The sequence below is a fragment of the Thamnophis elegans genome, chromosome Z, assembly GCF_009769535.1.
Source record: "Thamnophis elegans isolate rThaEle1 chromosome Z, rThaEle1.pri, whole genome shotgun sequence".
NCBI classification, from domain to species: Eukaryota; Metazoa; Chordata; class Lepidosauria; order Squamata; family Colubridae; genus Thamnophis; species Thamnophis elegans.
In genome coordinates this window covers 47,613,618-47,633,422 of record NC_045558.1, presented here as the reverse complement: position 1 = coordinate 47,633,422, position 19,805 = coordinate 47,613,618, and the positions used below count along the sequence as shown (strand labels likewise).

General features: G+C 43.7%; 1 protein-coding gene across 2 annotated transcripts in view; it reads right to left on the bottom strand.

Moving 5' to 3' along the window:
• Positions 1-14,965, bottom strand: part of UBE2E1 (ubiquitin conjugating enzyme E2 E1) — a 67,530-nt gene extending 52,565 nt beyond the window's left edge. The window contains exons 1-3 of one of the 2 annotated variants that reach the window (XM_032235884.1): positions 14,843-14,965; positions 13,312-13,400; positions 12,277-12,327 (exon numbers count right to left, since the gene is read on the bottom strand). In XM_032235884.1, the coding sequence (XP_032091775.1) occupies positions 12,277-12,327; positions 13,312-13,352 (92 nt within the window). In that variant the 5' untranslated portion in view covers positions 13,353-13,400; positions 14,843-14,965. Of the gene's footprint in view, positions 1-12,276; positions 12,328-13,311; positions 13,494-14,842 lie in introns of both variants that reach the window. The other variant, XM_032235883.1, reaches the window with a different exon arrangement.
• Positions 14,966-19,805: the final 4,840 nt, after the last annotated feature.

Sequence of the window (19,805 nt, the reverse complement as noted above, 5' to 3'; positions counted from 1 at the left end):
CAGATCGGAGGGCCTGTTTTTTGCTCTCCCCATGCTCCAGAGCATTTCTAGGAGCCTGGGGAGGGAAAAAACGGCCTCCCCCCCGGAAGCCCACTAAAGGACGAAAATAGCCTGTTTCTTGACTTTTCGTAGGCCCAGAAGGCCTGAAAACAGCCTATTCCTTACTTCTGAGGGGCCCAGAAGGCCCCAAAACAGCCTGTTTCTTGACTTCTAGTGGGTCCAGAAGTGCTGAAAATCAGCTGGCCAACGCACGCATATGCACCAGAGGTAAGCTCGCATGACCACTGATATGGCTTCGCGTACCATCACGGAACTAGACTATTCCTACATTATGTATGCTGAGTTAGAAAACAGCTCACTAGCTGTCAATGAAAACATATTCATATATGATTTCCAGAAAACAACTATATTGTCAACTCTTAAAACATGGATTTGCACATGCTTCTACTTCCAGCGGACTATCTAAAAGTGCTTAAAAAAATGGTTTTGGGACTGGATTAATTCTAATGTGAAGTTCAGTTCAATACTGATTTTCTGCAGTGTCCATGGAAGGAGTTTATTCAGTGGTGTCTATAGGATACAGGTGTCAAACTTGCAGTGTCACGTTGTTGTCACGTGATATAGCATGATGTTTTTTCCCTTTACAGAGCTGGGGTGAGCTGGTCTGTGGATGATGCATCTGGCCTGTGAGGTGCCAGTTTGACACACCTGCTATAGAACATGGGGTTAGATGAGGAAAATAGGATCACACCAATATGACACAAACCTCTGTTCCTTTGTATGTGCCTTATGACAGCACGCACACATAAGAAAAAGATGGTGTGTAAAAACAATAGGCTTTAGTTATTTTAATAAAATTTCACCATTTTCATCTCTATATTTACAAGATTCTATGCATGTCTATGTGTTTATTAATTCCTGACAGAACATTAAATCTTAAGAAAACATATATTTATTATTTTTGTTACAAGATGTATAGCTTTTTATATTAAAAAAACATATCACTAATATTTATAACAGAATGTCCTTAAACTGAAAAAAAATCATGAAATGGAATAAGTCATAAGGAATAAGTGTTAGCTTTATTTATGTATTTTGACCCCTGTTTTATTGTTAGTATTTCCTGATAAATTGCAAACAATGTTGGTACCATTCATAAAAATCTGGGAAACAGCTGGAAAAGATTCAGGTAGACATTAACTTTCCAATGTATCAGTCTTCTTGATTGGGCTATAAAGCCATTTGCACTGAATTCTTTTATCAAAGTTATCAAATCAAGATCTTTAGTTCATAAATTATACACAAACCTTCTTTATAGAAACCTGTTTTTCTTCTATTGTTTTTTGAAGGTTAATGAAAGCCTACCGTGTTTTCCCGAAAATAAGACAGGGTATTATTTTCTTTTGACCCCTGAAATAAGCACTTGATCTTATTTTCGGGAAGGTCTTATTATTTTTGAGGTGCAGGAGGTGGTGAGCATGGTCACCTCATGGCTGCTACTGTGTTGCAACATTTTCAGGGAGGGCTTATTTTCAGGTGAAGGCTTATTTTAGCCCATGCACTCAAAAGCCCGATGGGCTTATTATCCAGGGAGGTTTATTTTTGGGGAAACAGGGTAGTGGGTGCCTGGATTTGCTATTCAGATAGCAGTTTTTTGATACATACATTGTTCAATATGTTGCACAGAAATAGTTATGTACACATGTCAGTATAGTATCAAGATTTTCTAGTTTTTATATACATGGTCAATAAAGAAAAGCTCTTGGTCAACATCTGGAGCATTTTAAACGAAGATAAAATGAGGTGAAATTTGATTACTTGAAAAGTATTGCCATATGAAAGGAAAGAGTTGCCATCAAGATTACTACCAAATATTAGAATAAAGGACAATGATGATGGTCATATGTAATAAAGGAGTAGATACAAGAGAAAGCTGTTATGAAAAAAAAATCCAAAATAGCTATACAGCACCATTTCAGCACAAAACTTTAATTTTAGTTATAATTTTCTAAGCATCACATTTGGACACAAATTTCTTACAAATCAAGGACTGAGATTCTATTCAAAGCAGCTTATAGTCAATGGTCATTTTTATGAGAATTACTTAAATCTTTTTCAATTTACCCCGAAGACTTAGTACAATACTAATCACTTCATTAATGTTAGAAAACTGCCAGTCATACAAGAAGGAGAGCTCAAGTGGGAATTAGCCTTGAGTCTAAGAGACCTAGCGTTAATCCCCTCCCCTATAACTTTCATGGGTCCTTATCTATTTGTTTCCAAGAAAAGGCAGGTAGTCTGGGGTCATTCCTGTATTATATGCAGGATATAATAAAGTAATCCATTTGAAGTCTACATGTGTGAACTTAATTGATTGTGCCTGACCATTAACTTACACTATACATATTCACATGAAGCTGGCAAATCTTATTTTTTCAAGCACAATCTACACAAAAAAGAGCCGAGGTGGCGAAGTGGTTAGAGTGCAGCACTGCAGGCTACTTCAGCTGATTCAGTTCTGCAGTTCGGCTGTTCAAATCTCACCGGCTCAAGGTTAACTCAGCCTTCCATCCTTCCGAGGTGGGTAAAATGAGGACCCAGATTGTTGGGGGCAATATGCTGATTCTGTAAACCGCTTAGAGAGGACTGAAAGCCCTATTAAGCGGTATTTAAGTCTAACTGCTATTGCTATTGCTAAAATATAAGCAGACTGTCACTGACAGTGTTCAACCTTGGCCTGAAGGCAAATGATTGAATTTAAAAAAAGAAAGTTAGAACAACTGTTGGCAGACTTCCTAAAGAAAAAAGGATATCTGAAAAATAAAGCAGTTGCCCCTGTCACCATTAACATTAAGAATACCAAGACATCTCTGCTTATCAACTGGAATTAAGTGAAATAGTTTTCACCTGAAAACAGTATTTACAAACTTGTCATCTTTTGTGCTTTCTTATCAATGCTAGCCTCAAATCTTCAAAAACCCTGGACAAGGACCATTTATTTATTTATTTAGTACATCAACTTATACAGACACCCATATCACCACTGTACTTCTACTATTCATATGTTAAGTAGAAACCAAAGCTTTTCCAACTCATAATGAAAGCAACTTGAGAATTAATAAGTGCTGATGAAGGATGCAGAGACAATAGAAATAGCCTTGATAGCTTGGTGCCTATGTTATTTAAATAAATAATAATTTTAACACTGTCGGTCTATTCATTAGGTAATAGTATCCACATTACTTTTACAAATGGTACATAAATCATTGTTATATTTCTTGTGCCAATTCTTTTAATATGACATCTGTGCTGGCTAAAACATTTCTTCTAGTGAAAATTGTTCTATATGTTTATGCAAAAAAGAATTTTAATATGTTTAATGCAAAAAAGAACACTTTCTGAACTAAACAGACTTTATCAAAACTCAGGAACTTTATCAGAAAACAACATTACTGCTAGATGCATTGTTTTTCTTATTTTTTTGAACAATTATGAGTATAAATCACAACTAATCTTCAACGTGAACAATGAACTTAGATTTTTTGTAAAAAACCCACAGTAATCTACATTTTATCTACTTATATAATCATAAATACAAGACTCTTATAATCCCTAGATTTATTGTGGCATAATCCAATCTCTGTCCCTCAAAGGTCTTGAGCAAAACAAGTATATTTCATGTGTCTTAAAATTTATGATTCCTAGAAAAAGAAAGACCGTTGGCTTACCTGAACGGTCGTTCTCGGGGCACTGCGAAGAGAGCCCAAATGCTGGGTTAACACAGCCTATCTGCCCTTGGACTGAGTGATGTTTTTCTTGACCACGCCTCCCTTTGCCTGCACATGCTCAATTCGAAAACGAAGGAACCGTCCTGTAATCAATTACAGTCAATACAGCCACATCGTTCAATACTAACACCCGGGTGGGTTTGGGCTCTCTTCGCAGTGCCCCGAGAACGACCGTTCAGGTAAGCCAACGGTTTTTCTCCAGTGCACTGCTCAGAGAGCCCAAATGCTGGGACATGCCCAAGCTATTGAGTCCCAGGGTGGGGAAGCACCGAAGCCTCTGGCATTCCAGCCACTCTTTGTAATACTCTTCTGCCAAAGGAGGCTTCGGCTGAGGCAAAGGTGTCAATCTTATAGTTTCTAATAAAGGCCGTGGGGGAAGCCCAGGTAGAGGCCTGGGTTGCCCAGGCTGCAGACGTTGCAGCACTCCTGGTGGAGTGAGCGGTGATTCGTCTCGGAGCCGTCTTGCCCTGGTGCTCATATGCCAGTTTGATGCAAGCACGTAGCCAACGTCCCACAGTGTGAGAGGAGACCTTGCGGCCCAGGGACGCAGGGAGGAAGGAGACAAAGAAAGCCTCTGACCGGCGGTAGTCCTTTGTTCTCTTTACATACGTGCGCACGGCCCGTCTCACGTCCAGCTTGTGCCACTCACGCTCCTTAGGGTGAGAAGGATGGGGACAGAAGTTGGGCAAAATAAGTTCTTGAGTCCTGTGAAACAGGGAGTTAATTTTCGGAGCAAATGACGGATCAAGTCTCAATATTACTCTGTCCGGGTGAACTACGCACAAATCCTCCCTGACAGAGAGCGCAGCAAGCTCGGCTACCCTGCGAGCGGATGTAATGGCCACCAGGAAAGCGGTTTTGATGGTGAGGTAGCGCAGACTGGTCTTTTTTAAAGGCTCAAATGGGGCTTTGGTGAGGGCCTTAAGCACAAATGGAAGATCCCATGACGGATACCGGTGAACAGTTGGAGGGCTGATGTTCGCTGCTCCCTTGAGAAAGCTCTTGATCTGGGGGAGCTGACTCAGCGAGCGAGAGGAGCCCTTTGCCAGGATGGTAGACAACGCTGCAACCTGGCGTCTGAGGGTGCTGACTGCAAGGCCCTTATCCAGACCCTCTTGCAAAAAGTCTAGGGTCTGGGGGATCGAGGCTGAGGAGGCCTCTATGTTCCTAGTCTTGCACCACCGTGAGAAGGCGGCCCAGGTGGCATCGTAGATTCTAGTCGTAGAGGGCTTCCTGGACGCTTGGATTGTTCGAATGACCTGGTCAGAGAATTTTTGCTTTCTCAGGAGCTCCCCTTCAAGTGCCAAACAGCTAGCTGCAGCCACTGGGGCTCCGGATGGATGATGGCCCCCTGGCTGAGGGCAATCTTGTCCCGGGGGATTCTCCAAGGTCTTTGAACTGAGAGGCTGACCAGGTCTGCGTACCAGGGCCTTCTGGGCCAGAAGGGAGCCACCAGAATGAGGTCTGCCTTTTCGGTCAGGAGCTTGTTCACCACTTGAGGGATGAGCGGAAGTGGAGGGAAGGCATACAGAAGTCCCTGAGGCCACGCTGACCTCAGAGCATTTGTTCCCTCCACCTGGGGCGAGTGGTAGTGACTGAAGAAGCGTGGGAGCTGTGTGTTGTTGTGTGTGGCAAACAGGTCTACCTGTGGCTTGCCGAACCTCCTCACGATCTGCTGGAACAGGTCCGGGTGCAGGCGCCACTCCGAGTGGTCGATGCGTTGGCGGCTCAGCCAGTCTGCTTCCCGGTTGCTTACGCCGGAGATGTGATCTGCACTGAGAGAAGCCAGATGACGTTCCGCCCACCTGCCCAGCGCTTCTGCCTCGAGCATGAGGGCCTTTGATCGAGTGCCCCCTTGCCGGTTTATGTGCGCTTTTGTCGCCACATTGTCTGTCATCAACAGTACATGAGCCCCTCTTACTAGAGATGCGAACTTTCTCAGCGCTAGGCGAGCTGCCCTCAGTTCCAGCCAATTGATGCTGTGGGCGGCCTCCCTCTGAGTCCATCGGCCTTGGGCTAGGTGGCCCTGACAGTGGGCGCCCCACCCCAGGAGGCTGGCATCCATGGTGACAACTAGTCTCTCCGGCTCCTTGAACAGGCAGCCCTTCCTGACTGCCTTGGACCTCCACCATGCCAGAGACCGGATCACCTTTCGTGGGAGCCGAACCCGCCTGAGTGAGTTGCTGTTCCTGGCCCTCTGCACTGGCAGCAGAAACCACTGCAGCTCCCTGGCGTGAAGGCGAGCCCAGGGAACCACCCCCAGGCACGAGATCATTATCCCTAGGAGCTGGGACAGCTGAATGATGGGTACCGCGCTTAAGGCGGCGGTGGTGAGGCCCCTCCTGAAGAAACCGTCCTTGGATCCAGCAGTTCTTAACAACTATCGTCCAGTCTCCAACCTCCCCTTTGTGGGGAAGGTTGTTGAGAAGGTGGTGGCCTTACAGCTTCAGCGTACCTTGGAGGAAGCTAACTATCTTGACCCCTTCCAGTCTGGCTTCAGGCCCGGTTACAGCACTGAAACCGCTTTGGTCGCATTGACCGATGATCTCTGGAGAGCCAGAGATGGAGGCTACGCGTCCATCCTGGTTCTCCTCGACCTCTCAGCGGCTTTCGATACCATCGACCATGGTATCCTTCTGCGACGACTGCGGGAGGTGGGGGTGGGTGGCACTGTTTTACAGTGGTTCTCCTCCTACCTCTCGGACAGGTCGCAGTCGGTGTTGGTGGGGAGGGAGAGATCGTCCCCGAGGCCCCTAACCTATGGGGTGCCGCAGGGCTCGGTTCTGTCCCCCCTGCTATTTAACATATACATGAAACCGCTGGGCGAGATCATTCGGAGGCACGGGATTAAGTACCATCAATATGCGGACGATACGCAGTTGTATCTGTCCGCCCCGTGCCAACTCAATGAAGCGGTGGACGTGATGAACCGGGGCCTTGAGGCTGTTAAAGACTGGATGAGAGCTAACAAACTGGTACTCAACCCGGAAAAGACCGAGTGGCTGTTGTGTTTTCCTCCCAAAAATTTGGCTAATGTTCCATCAATCAGGCTGGGGGGGCAAAATTTATACCCCTCAGACAGGGTCCGCAACTTGGGAGTCCTCCTGGATCCACAGCTGAGTTTTGACCACCACTTGTCGGCTGTGACCAGGGGGGCATTTGCCCAGGTTCGCCTGGTGCGCCAGTTGCGGCCCTACCTGAACCGGGAGGCTCTCACAACAGTCACTCGAGCCCTTGTGATCTCTAGGCTGGAATACTGCAATGTGCTCTACATGGGGCTGCCCTTGAAGAGCATCCGGCGACTTCAGCTAGTTCAGAACGCGGCCGCGCGAGTGATCATGGGCGCACCACGGTTCGCCCATATAACACCAATCCTCCGTGAGCTGCGCTGGCTACCTGTTGATCGTCGGGTGCACTTCAAGGTCTTACTTACCACCTATAAAGCGCTCCATGGTAGTGGATCTGACTATTTGAGAGACCGCCTCCTGCCAATTACCTCCCTGCGTCCCATCAGATCGCACAGAGTAGGCCTCCTCCGAATTCCATCCGCCAGTCAGTGCCGACTGGCGACTACGTGGAGGAGAGCCTTCTCAGTTGCAGCTCCGACATTATGGAACAACCTCCCCGTGGAGATCCGTACCCTCACCACAGTCCAGGCCTTCCGCACAGCCCTCAAGATCTGGCTATCCCGTCAGGCCTGGGGATAGGATTACTCTCACCCCGCCCGAATGTTGAGTGAATGTTGTGTTTTTATGGATAATTTTCTTTTATTCACGATTCTTTTTCTTTTTAAGTCTTGTCTTGCACTCCCTTCCCCTCATTGTTGTAAGCCGCCCTGAGTCCCCTCAGGGAAAAGGGCGGCATATAAATCCTCAATAAAATCCTAAAAAAAAAAATCCTAAATCCTACCGACCTGGCAAGGCTGCAGTGCTTCACTCTGCGTCTCAGGTTCGACAGCCGGTCTGGCGAAAGAAATAGCTGGCAGGAGGTGGAGTTGATGACCGCACCCAGGTGCTGTATACAGGTGGATGGTCGGAACTGGTTCTTCTCCATGTTGACAGAGAAGCCATGGTACTGCAGGGTCTGCACAGTTAGAGAAACATCGCGGTGTGCCTGCTTGGTGGTGAGAGAGTGAATGATTATGTCGTCTAAATAACATTCCAGACGAACCAGATGGTTGCGGAGATGAGCCGCTAGCACTGCCAGAATTTTGGTGAATGTTCTGGGCGCAGATGATAGCCCGAAGGGGAGAGCCCTGTACTGGAAATGCTTCCCTTCCGCGTAGAACCTCAGGAACCGCCTGTGGGCCACATGGATGGGGACATGCAGGTAGGCCTCTTGAGATCTATTGATGTCAATAGGTCCCCCTCCCTCACACAGCCCAGGATGGAGTGGAGTGACTGCATCTTGAACCTCTTGTAAGCCAGATGCTGATTTAAGCTCTTGAGGTCCAAGATGGCCCTCCACCCCCCTGAACTTTTGGGCACTAGGAAGAGGATCGAATAGAAGCCCCTCCCCTGCTGATCCCTGGGGACTGGCTCTATCGCCTCTATCTCTAGGAGATGGCAGATTTCTGCCCTCATGCGTTCCCTCTTTTCTGGGTTCCTGGGGGTAGGGCAGTGGATAAACTTTCTTTGGGGAAAGGATAGGAAGTCCAGGAGAAGGCCCTTGCGAATGGTGTTGAGGACCCACTTGTCCGATGTTATCTCCTCCCACCTGTCGGCATACAGCCGTAGCCGACCCCCGATGGGGGGATCCCTGTGACCGTCACTTTCCCTTACGAAAGGGCCGGGATCCACCACTGTTGTTTCCTCCTCCTCGGAATGGTCTCCGAAAGGAAGACTGGGATTGGTTGGCACGAGCCCCGAAGGATCTGTCTTGGTGCCTATCCCCCCCTGCCTGAAAGGGCCTCTGATAGGAGGAAGGGTGAGAAGATTGCCCTGTTTCCTGGCTCCTGTAGGGTCTCTTACGAAAGGACCCCGCCCCTTTCCGGTCACCCCTTTTAAAGGTTGCCGGAAGGATCTTGCATTTGTCCTTGGTTTCGGTGACAAACTTGTCCAGGGCCTTTCCAAACAGAAAGCCCCCTTTAAATGGGGCTGATGCCAGCTTCCATTTAGCCTTCATTTCGGCCTGCCAGTGCCTGAGCCATAAGAGGCGGCGGGAGGTGATATTGGAAGCTAGAGCTCTGGAAGAGAATTTTGCTGCTGTCAAGGTGGCATCCGCCGAATACTCGACAGCGGTAATAATCTTGGTTAGCTCATGGCGCCACCTAGATTTCCTGGGCGGGGGTCTGGACCTGAGTTGGCGCAGCCAGAATAGAGTGGCCCTAATAAAAAAGGAGGCAGAGGTGGATGCCTTGATGGCCCAGGCAGACGCCATGTGTGTTTTCTGACATGCCTTTTCTGACCTCTTATCTTCTGCCTTAAGTCCCTCTAGGAGCTCAGCTGGCAGGTTGGAATTGGAAGTCAGAGACACGACTGGGGCATCTACTTCTGGGAATTTGAGGATTTCCTCCATTTTATCTTCTACTGCATATAGAGTTCTATCCCCCCCACTGGGGTTGGTCAGGGTGCCCGGCTGTAGCCACTGGCGCTGTACCGCGTCCATAAATAGGTCTGGCACAGGAATAACCTCGGGAGTTTCTACTGTCTCTTTGAACAACCCATGCTTAAGATCCTTGGAAGTGGAAGCCTGAGAGGCCTCAGGTCTGGAAGTGGGGCCTAACTCTGTGGCCGTCATGGCTTTGTGCAAGATAGACTTGAATAATGACGGTTGAAACAGGCCAGAGAATTTTGGCTTGTCAGGGGTGGGGTTTTCGTCTTTGGAAAGGGCGAAAATCTCCCCTTCTTCCTGCTCAGAACTTGATAACCCAGAGTGAGAGGGGCTTGAAGATGGAGAGGATACAGGCTGCTTAGAGGTGGAGGCCCTAGGTTTGCGTTTCTCCTTTGGGGCCTTGCCCTTGCGAGAGCCCTTGCGCTTAATGCCTTCAGCTATCCCTTGGGAGATGGCTAAGGCAATTACCTCCCTCATTTCATCCGAAAGAGCAGGACTTTTTCCCCTTTTTTTCTTTTGCTTACTGGGCCTGCGACGGCTAGGCCTGCCTGAGCTGGATCCACCCTTCCCAAAGGGGGAATTCTGGACAGAATCTCGTTCCTCTCCGATGGAGGAGCTAGGGGAGTCGGGGTACCCCCAAGATGCTTCAGGAGATGGATCCCTGGATGCATAGTTATCCCCAGACAAGAATTCACTGTCCCCGGGGGATTGGGCCTCACGATCAGGGGAAGCTGACTCCCTGCTGCGACGGTCTGGGCTAGGTTCTGGCTGAAGGGGCCTTGAAACCTCCCTGGGATCCACTGTGGCTCTTGGAGAAGACCTTTCAAGTGAGCCTTTGTGCCCTTTGCCTTTATTTACAGAGGGATCCAGCTTGCAGCGCTTGCTGGAGGGCCCCACCTGATCCCCTAAGGCCTCCCTGCATTCCTCAGCCATTTCAGGTCCCCACGAGGCCTGGAAGGTAGCTGGAGTTGGGATGGGCAGGCGCTGGCCTTTGCAGTCCAAAAGCGCTGGCAGAATCTCCAGGAGGGAAGGGCCGCCTTGGGGTCGGATTTCCTTCCTCCCACCGCCCTCGGTTCCCCGAGACTTAGCTTATTTTCCGGAGGGAGAGACTAGCTGGCTTCCCAGACTAGCCCCCAGCCTCCCCGCGGCGTTCTGCAGTCGTTGAGGGCTCGCTGAGGCTCCGTTGGCTGGCTGGGCTCTTCTTGCTGCCTTGTTCCTCGCACGCTCTGAGCTCTGCCGCTCTGCCCAGTGAGTCGGAGCGATCCAAAATGGCGGGGGTGCGCACGCAGCCGCTTCCCGCTCTTTCCAGCCCTGAAAGGCGCGCGAAGGCTCCAGCCGTCGCTGCTGTTGCCGGGCAAAATGGAGCAGGCGAGGGAATCCTAGCAATCCGTCTCACCTGCTTTAGAGCCTTCTCAGAGCCTTGCTGGACTTTTCCTCCCCCTGGGACACCCCTGTTCCAACAGGGAACTTGGTTTATCCCACTAATTGCTCCCTTGCTAGCCAGCCCCCGCTGTGCAAGCCTTTTCAACCCCCTGCAGTGCTTGCAATTAGCAACAGCAGGGAAAACCCAGCAGCCCTTCTCTTAAAGCGACGGAAGCCTCACTGGAGGCAAATAGACAGACCTGATGTAGAAGCGTGATTTCCTCTATCTGAGAATTTAAACGTGGTCCAAATTGGGAAACTTTTTCCAGCCTTTCTGCTCTTAGACTGGAGCTCTCCCAAAACAGCCCTAACTCGGGCGGACTGAGTTTTCGAATTGAGCATGTGCAGGCAAAGGGAGGCGTGGTCAAGAAAAACATCACTCAGTCCAAGGGCAGATAGGCTGTGTTAACCCAGCATTTGGGCTCTCTGAGCAGTGCACTGGAGAATCTACATTTACTATCAATATTTTTTGCCAAAATAAAAATGTGAAAGACTAGATTCAAACATGAGCTGTTTAAATAGAGTTAACTATTGAAATTATCCCATGATAATCTGTGTACAAACTTTGATTCAAAAAGTGTGGGCTGGAAAGAGAAAGAAAATGGTTCAATACTGGATGTAGAGTATAGACTGTTTACAATCACCATAACTTAAAATTGTGTGTAGTTTCCATAGCATGACAGCCCTCATTGATCAGAGAAATATTTTCTATTCTTCTTCCAGAGTGAGATAGCCATGAAATCTACTCATCCTTCTATTCAAAACAAAAGATTTTACTACTTCCTAACTAAAGGCTAGAAAAATTAAGGGATAGCACATACTTTCCAAACCTGTTTAAATCTTTTAAAAGACAGCTCAGAGCTAGTTTATAAAAGACAACATACCTCAGGATATGCTATTTACAGATTATACAGGGGCTTAAAGTATACAACTGACCCTTAAAATTACTGTAACATACATTACTATTGCGCACAGAGATAGAAGGGATATTTCCTCTTTATTCCCAAATCTCAATAACAATATTAAAACTATTTTTGAAGGTAAAAGAAGAAAGAAAGTAACAAAAAGGAAATGTGCTCTATATGCAAATGTGCTTTATATGCAATTTTTCATAAAAACATTCACATCTGAAACTCACATCCTGAATTTCAAAGTTTATAAAGAACTATTTTACACAACCCAACTCTTCAAAAAAGATTTTCGGTAATAGTGTTCAGAATCAAAAATGGTATTTTTGAAAAATGTCTATATAGCAATGGAATTGAGCACTGTGAACCTCGAATTCTTTTAATGATAAATAATAATATGAGATGTGATAATTTTGTACTCTGCCTTTCCCTGCTAACCCGTAACCAGGACAAATTTAATGAAAGTTGGAAATATAATATAATATCATCAGATGATATTTCTTACTTAAACATTAACAACAGGACATGGGAGAAAATATAGGATGGCATTGTAATTTCCATACTTGTAATGTATAAAGGTAAAAAGGAGAAGTATCAATACATACCTGCAATTGGGAGGTGGATCTAAAGTGATATCAGCCAATTCCTTTTGAATCCTATGACAATAAACAACAAAGGTTCACATTATTTTGTGGAGTTAGTTTGATCTATTTTTTAGTTTCCCTATTGACAGAATTGAAAGAAAATTGCATAGATTTACAAAAGAGAAGCCAGTAAACATTTCCTGATATTTCCTAATCAATATTTTTATCACTTAAATTAAAGATAGTAGACAAAAGACACATGAAATATTCCTTCTTTTCCTTCCCCAAACAAGACTTCTCTATATCTCTCTCTATATAAATTCCTAAAGAAAATCTGCTTCTTTTATATTTATTGTTTCTGTTGTCATAATAATAATATAAACAAGATACAGAGAACTAGCTCTATTAGCCAACTTGTTTGAAAATTCTCCTTCAAATTCCAGTCAAAGAGCAAATGGATCATAACCATGAAGGTGTACAATACAAATATTTGCAGTTGAAATGGACATTGACAAGTCTTGCCAATGAAGCAAAGCATATTTTACAAAAAAGTCTTAAAGTATGTATTGAATTCAAATTGATTGGAAAATAGAATTTGTTAATTGAAATGCACATTATAATAAAAAGCAGAATCCTTCTTTCATAAAAATAAATATTTTGTCACATTAGCTTAAAGCAGCAATCAAATATAAAAAAACCTTTTACATTCTTTATGTGAAGACTATTATTATAATCTACATATTCAGATAGATGAAGAAATGAAATGTTTTCCTCAGGGTAGTGTAATAAGTCAGCAGCAAGGCAGGAATTTACAGTCTGGGTTTCTAGTCACATGCCTTCAACTTTTCTCACTATCAATATCAGTAATATAGACAAATAGTAAGAGGAAAGTTATCAGGAAAATAATGCACCTTTAAAGGAATGACAATGTATATTTGGAAAAGTTATTATCTTTCACAGAGGAGTTAAACAGGGATATTGAAAAGAGTAAAATCACATTTTAAATCACATTTTAAAAGACAGGAAATAAAGGTTATAGTTAAAAGACAATTTCACCTTTTTGCACTGGTGGAAAGGAGCTTCGAATTTTTACTCATGCTGACTTTACTTTCTTTCTTCTTAGGTGTGTTTGTCTCTTTCTCAGTCTGTTGGTTGGAGGATGAAGATGAAGAAGAGCTGGTGCTAGCCCTTGAATCGTCATCCGACATAGCTCCCCCCCACTATAGCTCCACCCAAACCTGGAGAAGAAATACCACAAGGAACAGGGAGGGAAACTGAGAATTACTAATAGGTGCATGTGTGTGTGTGCATGTGTGTATGTGACTGTCTCTGTGAGTATGTCTCAAGATTATAACTCTTGGGAAACATTTACTTCTCCCATTGCAGGGACTGGATTAAAGGAGGAAAAAGAAATACCCCCCCCCTTTCTGCTTCAATAACATTTAATGCTCATTCCATCTCTAGATAGAAGGGAGGAGAGAAGGAAAATGAGGGTGACATAGGTCAGAGAGAGGGAGGGGTGGAGGGAAGGAAAGGGAAACAGGATTACTGAGACTAAATAATTTCCTTAAATGTCTCTTCCTGCAATTTTTTGAGTGAGACTTACAAAACCCCTCTCCCAAATATCCACTCCGAAGACACAGGCACATGGAGAAGACACCATCAACAATAATTCACTGTCTATTAATCATAACAAAATGTTGCTGAGAAAGCAGGGGAATCCTTATTTACAAGCTTAAGCAGAAAGAAGAAATTCCCATTTGGGAAGAGGGGTGTAGCAAGAATACCTGATCAAAAGTAAAGGTAATATGGTGATAATTTAAGAGATTAGAAAGGAAACTTAGAACCCCAAGATGAGCAGTGGGATGTAATACTTCTCAGGAAGTGTATTATCCATAACTACTAATTTAGAGAGGAGGGAGGATTGATCAGAAAAGAGATGAGGTACGTGTGGGGGCGGGAAATTTGTAGCTTTCGGCCACCATTTGTGTGTTAAGGGCGACAGGAATTTCTAAAAGGCGTGTGTGTGTGTGTGTGTGTGTGTGTGGGTATTTGGGTATCTCTACAATTTAAAAAGGTTCTCCAACGGGACTCCCCGCCCGCAGATCTTTTCGCTGTCTGCTGACCCCCCCCTCCCATGCTGCTGCCCACTTCTCGATCCGGATACCCCCTTCTTTCACTTCAGCCCTCTCCCCCTCCAATTTCCCCCCTCTCCAGCCCATCTTTTGCCTCCATTCACAAGCAGGACTTAGGGGGGTGGGGTGGTAGTGGTGGAAAGAGAGCTGCACATCGAAGCACCCCTCTTGGCACTGCCGGCCTCTTGCGGCTCAGTCGAAGGGACAGCTGTGCTGGGGGTGATATCTGACAGCCCCAGAAAGAATCGCCCCAAATCCTTTCCTTCCTCCATTCCCCCGATCTCCTTTACCAACCCACATCGTTCTCCCATCCCTCGCATTCCCCGGGCAACCACAAAGCCCCACCGGCTCGCTTTCCCTCGTTTTCCCCTCAGAGCTCGTCCGGACCAAGCCGTGACCCAGGAAAGGGGAGCTGTGTCTGGTCGTGGCGTTGGGGTGCCCCTTCCACATACCTCTCCCTTTGTGTCTGGCTGCTCCTCCTCGGTGCGGCTGGGCCTGGCCACTCGTGTGTCTCTCGCAGGGAGAGAAGCGGAAGTGCTGCAACAGCAACTATTAAACAGGCAATGGCTTCCCTGCCTGGCTCAGCCCCCCCTTCCCCCCCCCCGCCAAGCAGGGAGGGCATCCAGCCAACCGGTGCCACACATAGTACTACACACACAACACACACACACACGAACGTGCACGCACGCACACAAACACGAGTACTACTTATCAATGGGCAGGGGTCAGTATCTAAAGACGTACCCACTGCCCCATCCCAAGAGTGTTTCCCCGGAGACATGGCTCTATTACCAAACTGCATCCTGAAGATTTTTAGACGAGCAACGAGAAAAAGGGGGTAGTACCACCATCCTCATGTTTGTGAGGTGAATCTCCCCTTGTTGGATCAAGCGAATAGGACTTCACACCTTAATAGGGCACTCTTCAGAGGACTTTAAAAATAATAGTGATAATGACAACAACAGTATGAATGACACAATGCGAGATGTCACTTTAAAAGGAACCTGTCTGAAAGGGAAGACAAGCAGAGGCCCCCACCCCACACTTACAGTACACTAACAGTTGGGATCTTTCCCCCCTTTTATCTGTAAGAACTTGAACACATTAAAACGTGGGGAGAGAAAGAACTATCCAAGTAACACACAATATTGGAAAGAGACTGATTTTAAAATTACCCTTTTCCTTTACTTTCTTTTACAGGCAGTTTCCCCCTGCTCCCTGCTTTGCAGGCAATAAGTCTGTTCTCCAACTAACTTCTCCAGGAATTTGACATACAAATTTCTACTTTCCCATATCTGTGTCATTTGCAACTCATATTATTTTCCTCTAACTTAATCTGCAACTTTAACTTCATCTTTGTAATGGTGGTGAGGGTGCTTGTTTTCACTTTTTTGTTTATTTTAAATAAAGCAATTGGTAACCATTTACGTTCTTCAAACAATGCAGAGCTATCATTAAGAAATTGTAGTCACAATCCAGCCAGACATGTTGATGACAAGCTGTAGATTCTGGCACCATTGCATTATTAAAAAAATGATAGTGCTTGATTGTTTAAACTGTTAAAAACATGTCATCTTAGTAAAATGTTTATTAACATCCACATTATCTCATTTTTCACACTTGGTTCTTATATCCTCAAATATATCCATAGTGTTGAATCTCATTGAATAACTTCATTACCTTATGATGGGGAACTCTGTAATATTATAGATCCTATTCTTGGATTATTATGAACATGTCTGAAATTGGCAACAGACAGAAACAAAATCAGTCTTATTTTCTGATGTATTACTGAAAAGCCTATGTGTAAAAAAAATATATGCTTCATTTGTCCTATCCCCCCCTCCCCTTTTAAACTGTTACAATGATGTGCTATTTGTAAGGGACAAGTGATGTGATGCTATGTTAATTAGATATATAAATTGCTGAAGTTTCTCACATATCAGCAGGTTCCACGTGAAGAAAGAAAGCACTGGCTTTGCCATTCTTTCTACTTATTTCTGAATCAATATGAATAGAATTGCAGTATCAATTCAGCCTAGAACAGGAAAGGGCATTCAAAAGACATGCTAGCAAGAACCAATAGAGTCGATGCATTCAGCTGGACAGTCTTTTTCTTTCCTTAAGGGTTTCTGCTTGTATAAAATAAAAATGAATAATATTCTGAGTTTTGAAGGCCAAATCGAAGCAAACTGGAATATTTTTAACTACAGAAAATTTAGTATGCTCATACCAAGTCACCAATATTTTCCAATTTCACTTCTTTAGCACCCTAGAATCCTAGAACTGGAAAGAATTGTTTAGATAATCAAGTTCAACCCCTTGCTCAATGTAAGAATCTGATTTTAAGCCTCTCAAACAGATGGCTGTCTTGCTTCCTGTGAACATGCTCAATTATGGGAAGTCTCTTTAGTAATTGGTTCTACTGTGAAACTGCTCATTGTTAAAAGTTTTTTTCCTAACAGCCATTTAGAATTTGCTATGTCTGAGGAGGCACTACATAGTTAAGAAAAGCAATATTGCTCTATTTTGTGTGGATGCTGTAGGGGGAGAGAAGTCAGCACTCCAAATGGCTTTTAAACACTTGTGTAATTTGATTCGCTGCAACATTTCTTTCATATGGAGTCCAGCTGTTTCCCTCAACCTACCCCTATTAAACCAGAAGGCAAATCTGACACTGAGAAAAGCCAAATATCTAAACAAAGGATACCTGATATATTGTAATATGTATTTTAAATTTCAGACTTAAATACGACAATGGGGAGGGAAAGCCCAAACCATGTGAGCCAATGTTCCAATTCTAATTCGATCTACAGCAGCGAGAAACCGTAGCCTATCCATCTTGCACACTTTTTTTCTATTAAATTGCTTCCTTTTTAAGATAAAAAGAGTTTGGTTTTAGAACAACCTGCTGTTCATTTTCAGGACAGGATTTTCAAGTTCATTATTCCAAAATTTGGTTTGTTGGTTAAATAAATACTTCCTTTATTTCTTAGGTTTGGGGTTATATCCATTGACCTATGTATAAATATCATTGAACTTAGTGAAACTTCCTTCTGAGTGAATGTGTGTAAAAATGTGTTATTATAAATGCATTTTAATTTTGCTTTTATATTTTATTTAGTTATTTTTCAATTTTATAGGGTAAAAATGATTCAAAAAGAGATCTGGATTTTCCTCTGTGATTCAGGATATCAGAAAACCAAGTTTGCCTTTCTACATCTAGATTAGACATACATAACTGTCAAGAAGAAAGAGCCACATTGATAAACTAAAAATCCTTGTAGGCTGCAAAGAAAAACATGGTTTGGTTGTTTTGCAGATAATAGAAGGGCATAAGCCTTGGAACTGACTGGTGGCTGTAAATCTATTACTTTTTAAAAAATCAGTGGGTAGTACAAACTCGTTGAACAGGCCTGATCTAGATAATAAAAAGTGTGAAAAAGTTACACTATGTGTGTGTTTTTAAAATACTTCATTTCTGTCAATAACATTTCCTTAGATATCATAGGGCATTCCTTCATCATTGGTTCTTTTAAACTAAAAAGTTTGCCAATATAATTAGAGTTACAAAATAGATTTAAGAATGTATTTCTTCAAAGGTCTGTAGATCAGAATTACCCTATACCATTCTATGTTGCAAATCTCAGAAGCAGACGTTTATTTAGATATTGTTATTCAAAACCTTTACATTAAAGCATATATACAGTATTATGAATGTGCATGTGTGACACATTATTATGATATACATGTGGGACTGCTTGTTGTATATTGTCAGCCTTATGAACAAGCTGAAGTAACCCTATTCAGGCTATATAGGGAAGAAGGCAGGTTTAGGGAAGAGATAAAGAAAACAAACATGTTTTCATTTCCACTAATGTCTGTTGGATAGCATTAGAGAGTTCCAATTTGTAAATACAGCATTTTATTGTTATGTATGAAGTGGTATGGGGGTAGGTAAAGGGTTGTGGAATTGAGATAGGAGATATAGGGAGAAAAATATGGTAGGGAAAGCATGTCAAGAATGGTTTCTGAAATTCTTTCCAACTCCTTAAGAGCAGCTCCACTCTAGATTTTCCCACAAATGGGGTGGGAGGAGGTAAATAATGGAGCAATTGGCAACATTCTGAACTTCTGCCCAGTTGCTTCTTCCTTTGAGCTGCATTGGCTTTTAAAAGATTTTTTCCCCTTAGTCCCAGCTGGATCTGTCCCATTTTTTTTAACTCAATCTTTCTATTGCTTATTCATCCCAGCATGTCAGATGTGTTCCACTTTTATTGTATTTGGAGTTATGCTAATGGACAGCCAGCAAGATTTCACTTGAATTAATACAGGTAGCTGTCAAATTATAACCATAATGGAGCCTGCCGTTACAAACATAAGTTGTAACAATTGTAAAAAGAATTGGTCACGTGACTGTTCATAGTGTTTTTGTAGGTTATTAAGTGAGCATGGTTGTTTGAACCCACTGTTTATGATGAATGCAGTTTTGCTAAAAAATTCTGGGTTTTGGAAAACTGTCATAAAACCTTGATCAAGTGATCATGGGATGCTGGGATGCTGGCAAACTGAATTACTGAGCATCTAAAGTATTTCACTGCCCAGGGGGAGTGGGGAGGGTCACTGTTAGAACTTGGATCTGAGTTATAAAATCTCCTTTTTAAGTAGATTGTAACTTTGAATAGACAGTAAGTGACCTGTTGTAAGTTGAGGATTGCTTATAATAAGATAGGAAAGGCGTGCAGAGCATGGCTTCTGGAATTCTTTCCAATTCCTTTAGCAGTAGTGGACGAAAGAAATATCAATAATTTCTTCTCTGCTATATGTGGTGTCTGCTTTACCTTTATATTGTATCTCTGGGTTTGTGGGAGACAAACAGGCCACATATGTTCTATGAAAGGAAGAAATAGGAGGAAGGATTTATATGAAGCAGTAGGTAACTGCACAGATGTTTTTCATAAGTAAATATGAATGAATTTATTTCTGGAATTTTTAAAAATTATTTTTGCTCCTCCCACTATACCAAATTCAGTCCCTCTTTGTTTAGTTTTTGGAGAGGCATCTTGCTGACAGACAGTAACAAACATCCTGAGCCTTTTTCATTTCAACATTGAAATTGAAAAAAATAAAAAGAAGTTCTTTTGAAATTATACATAAAGGGAGTGATTTGATTATTATACCTTTTCTCAACATTTATATTGATTATGCTTCGCATTCCTTCATGAAGTGGATGGCATCTCATTATAAGTTATTGGTAATATTAAATGCATAACATTTCTGGATATCTGTTACCAGAGCATATAGATAGGAAATGCTATCAGCTATGTCCTGCTCAAGCTTTCATATACTTCTGGTTAGAACAGAAGTGGTAGGAACAAGCTCATTTTTCAGAGCTGGCCTAGAGTCCATCTCCGG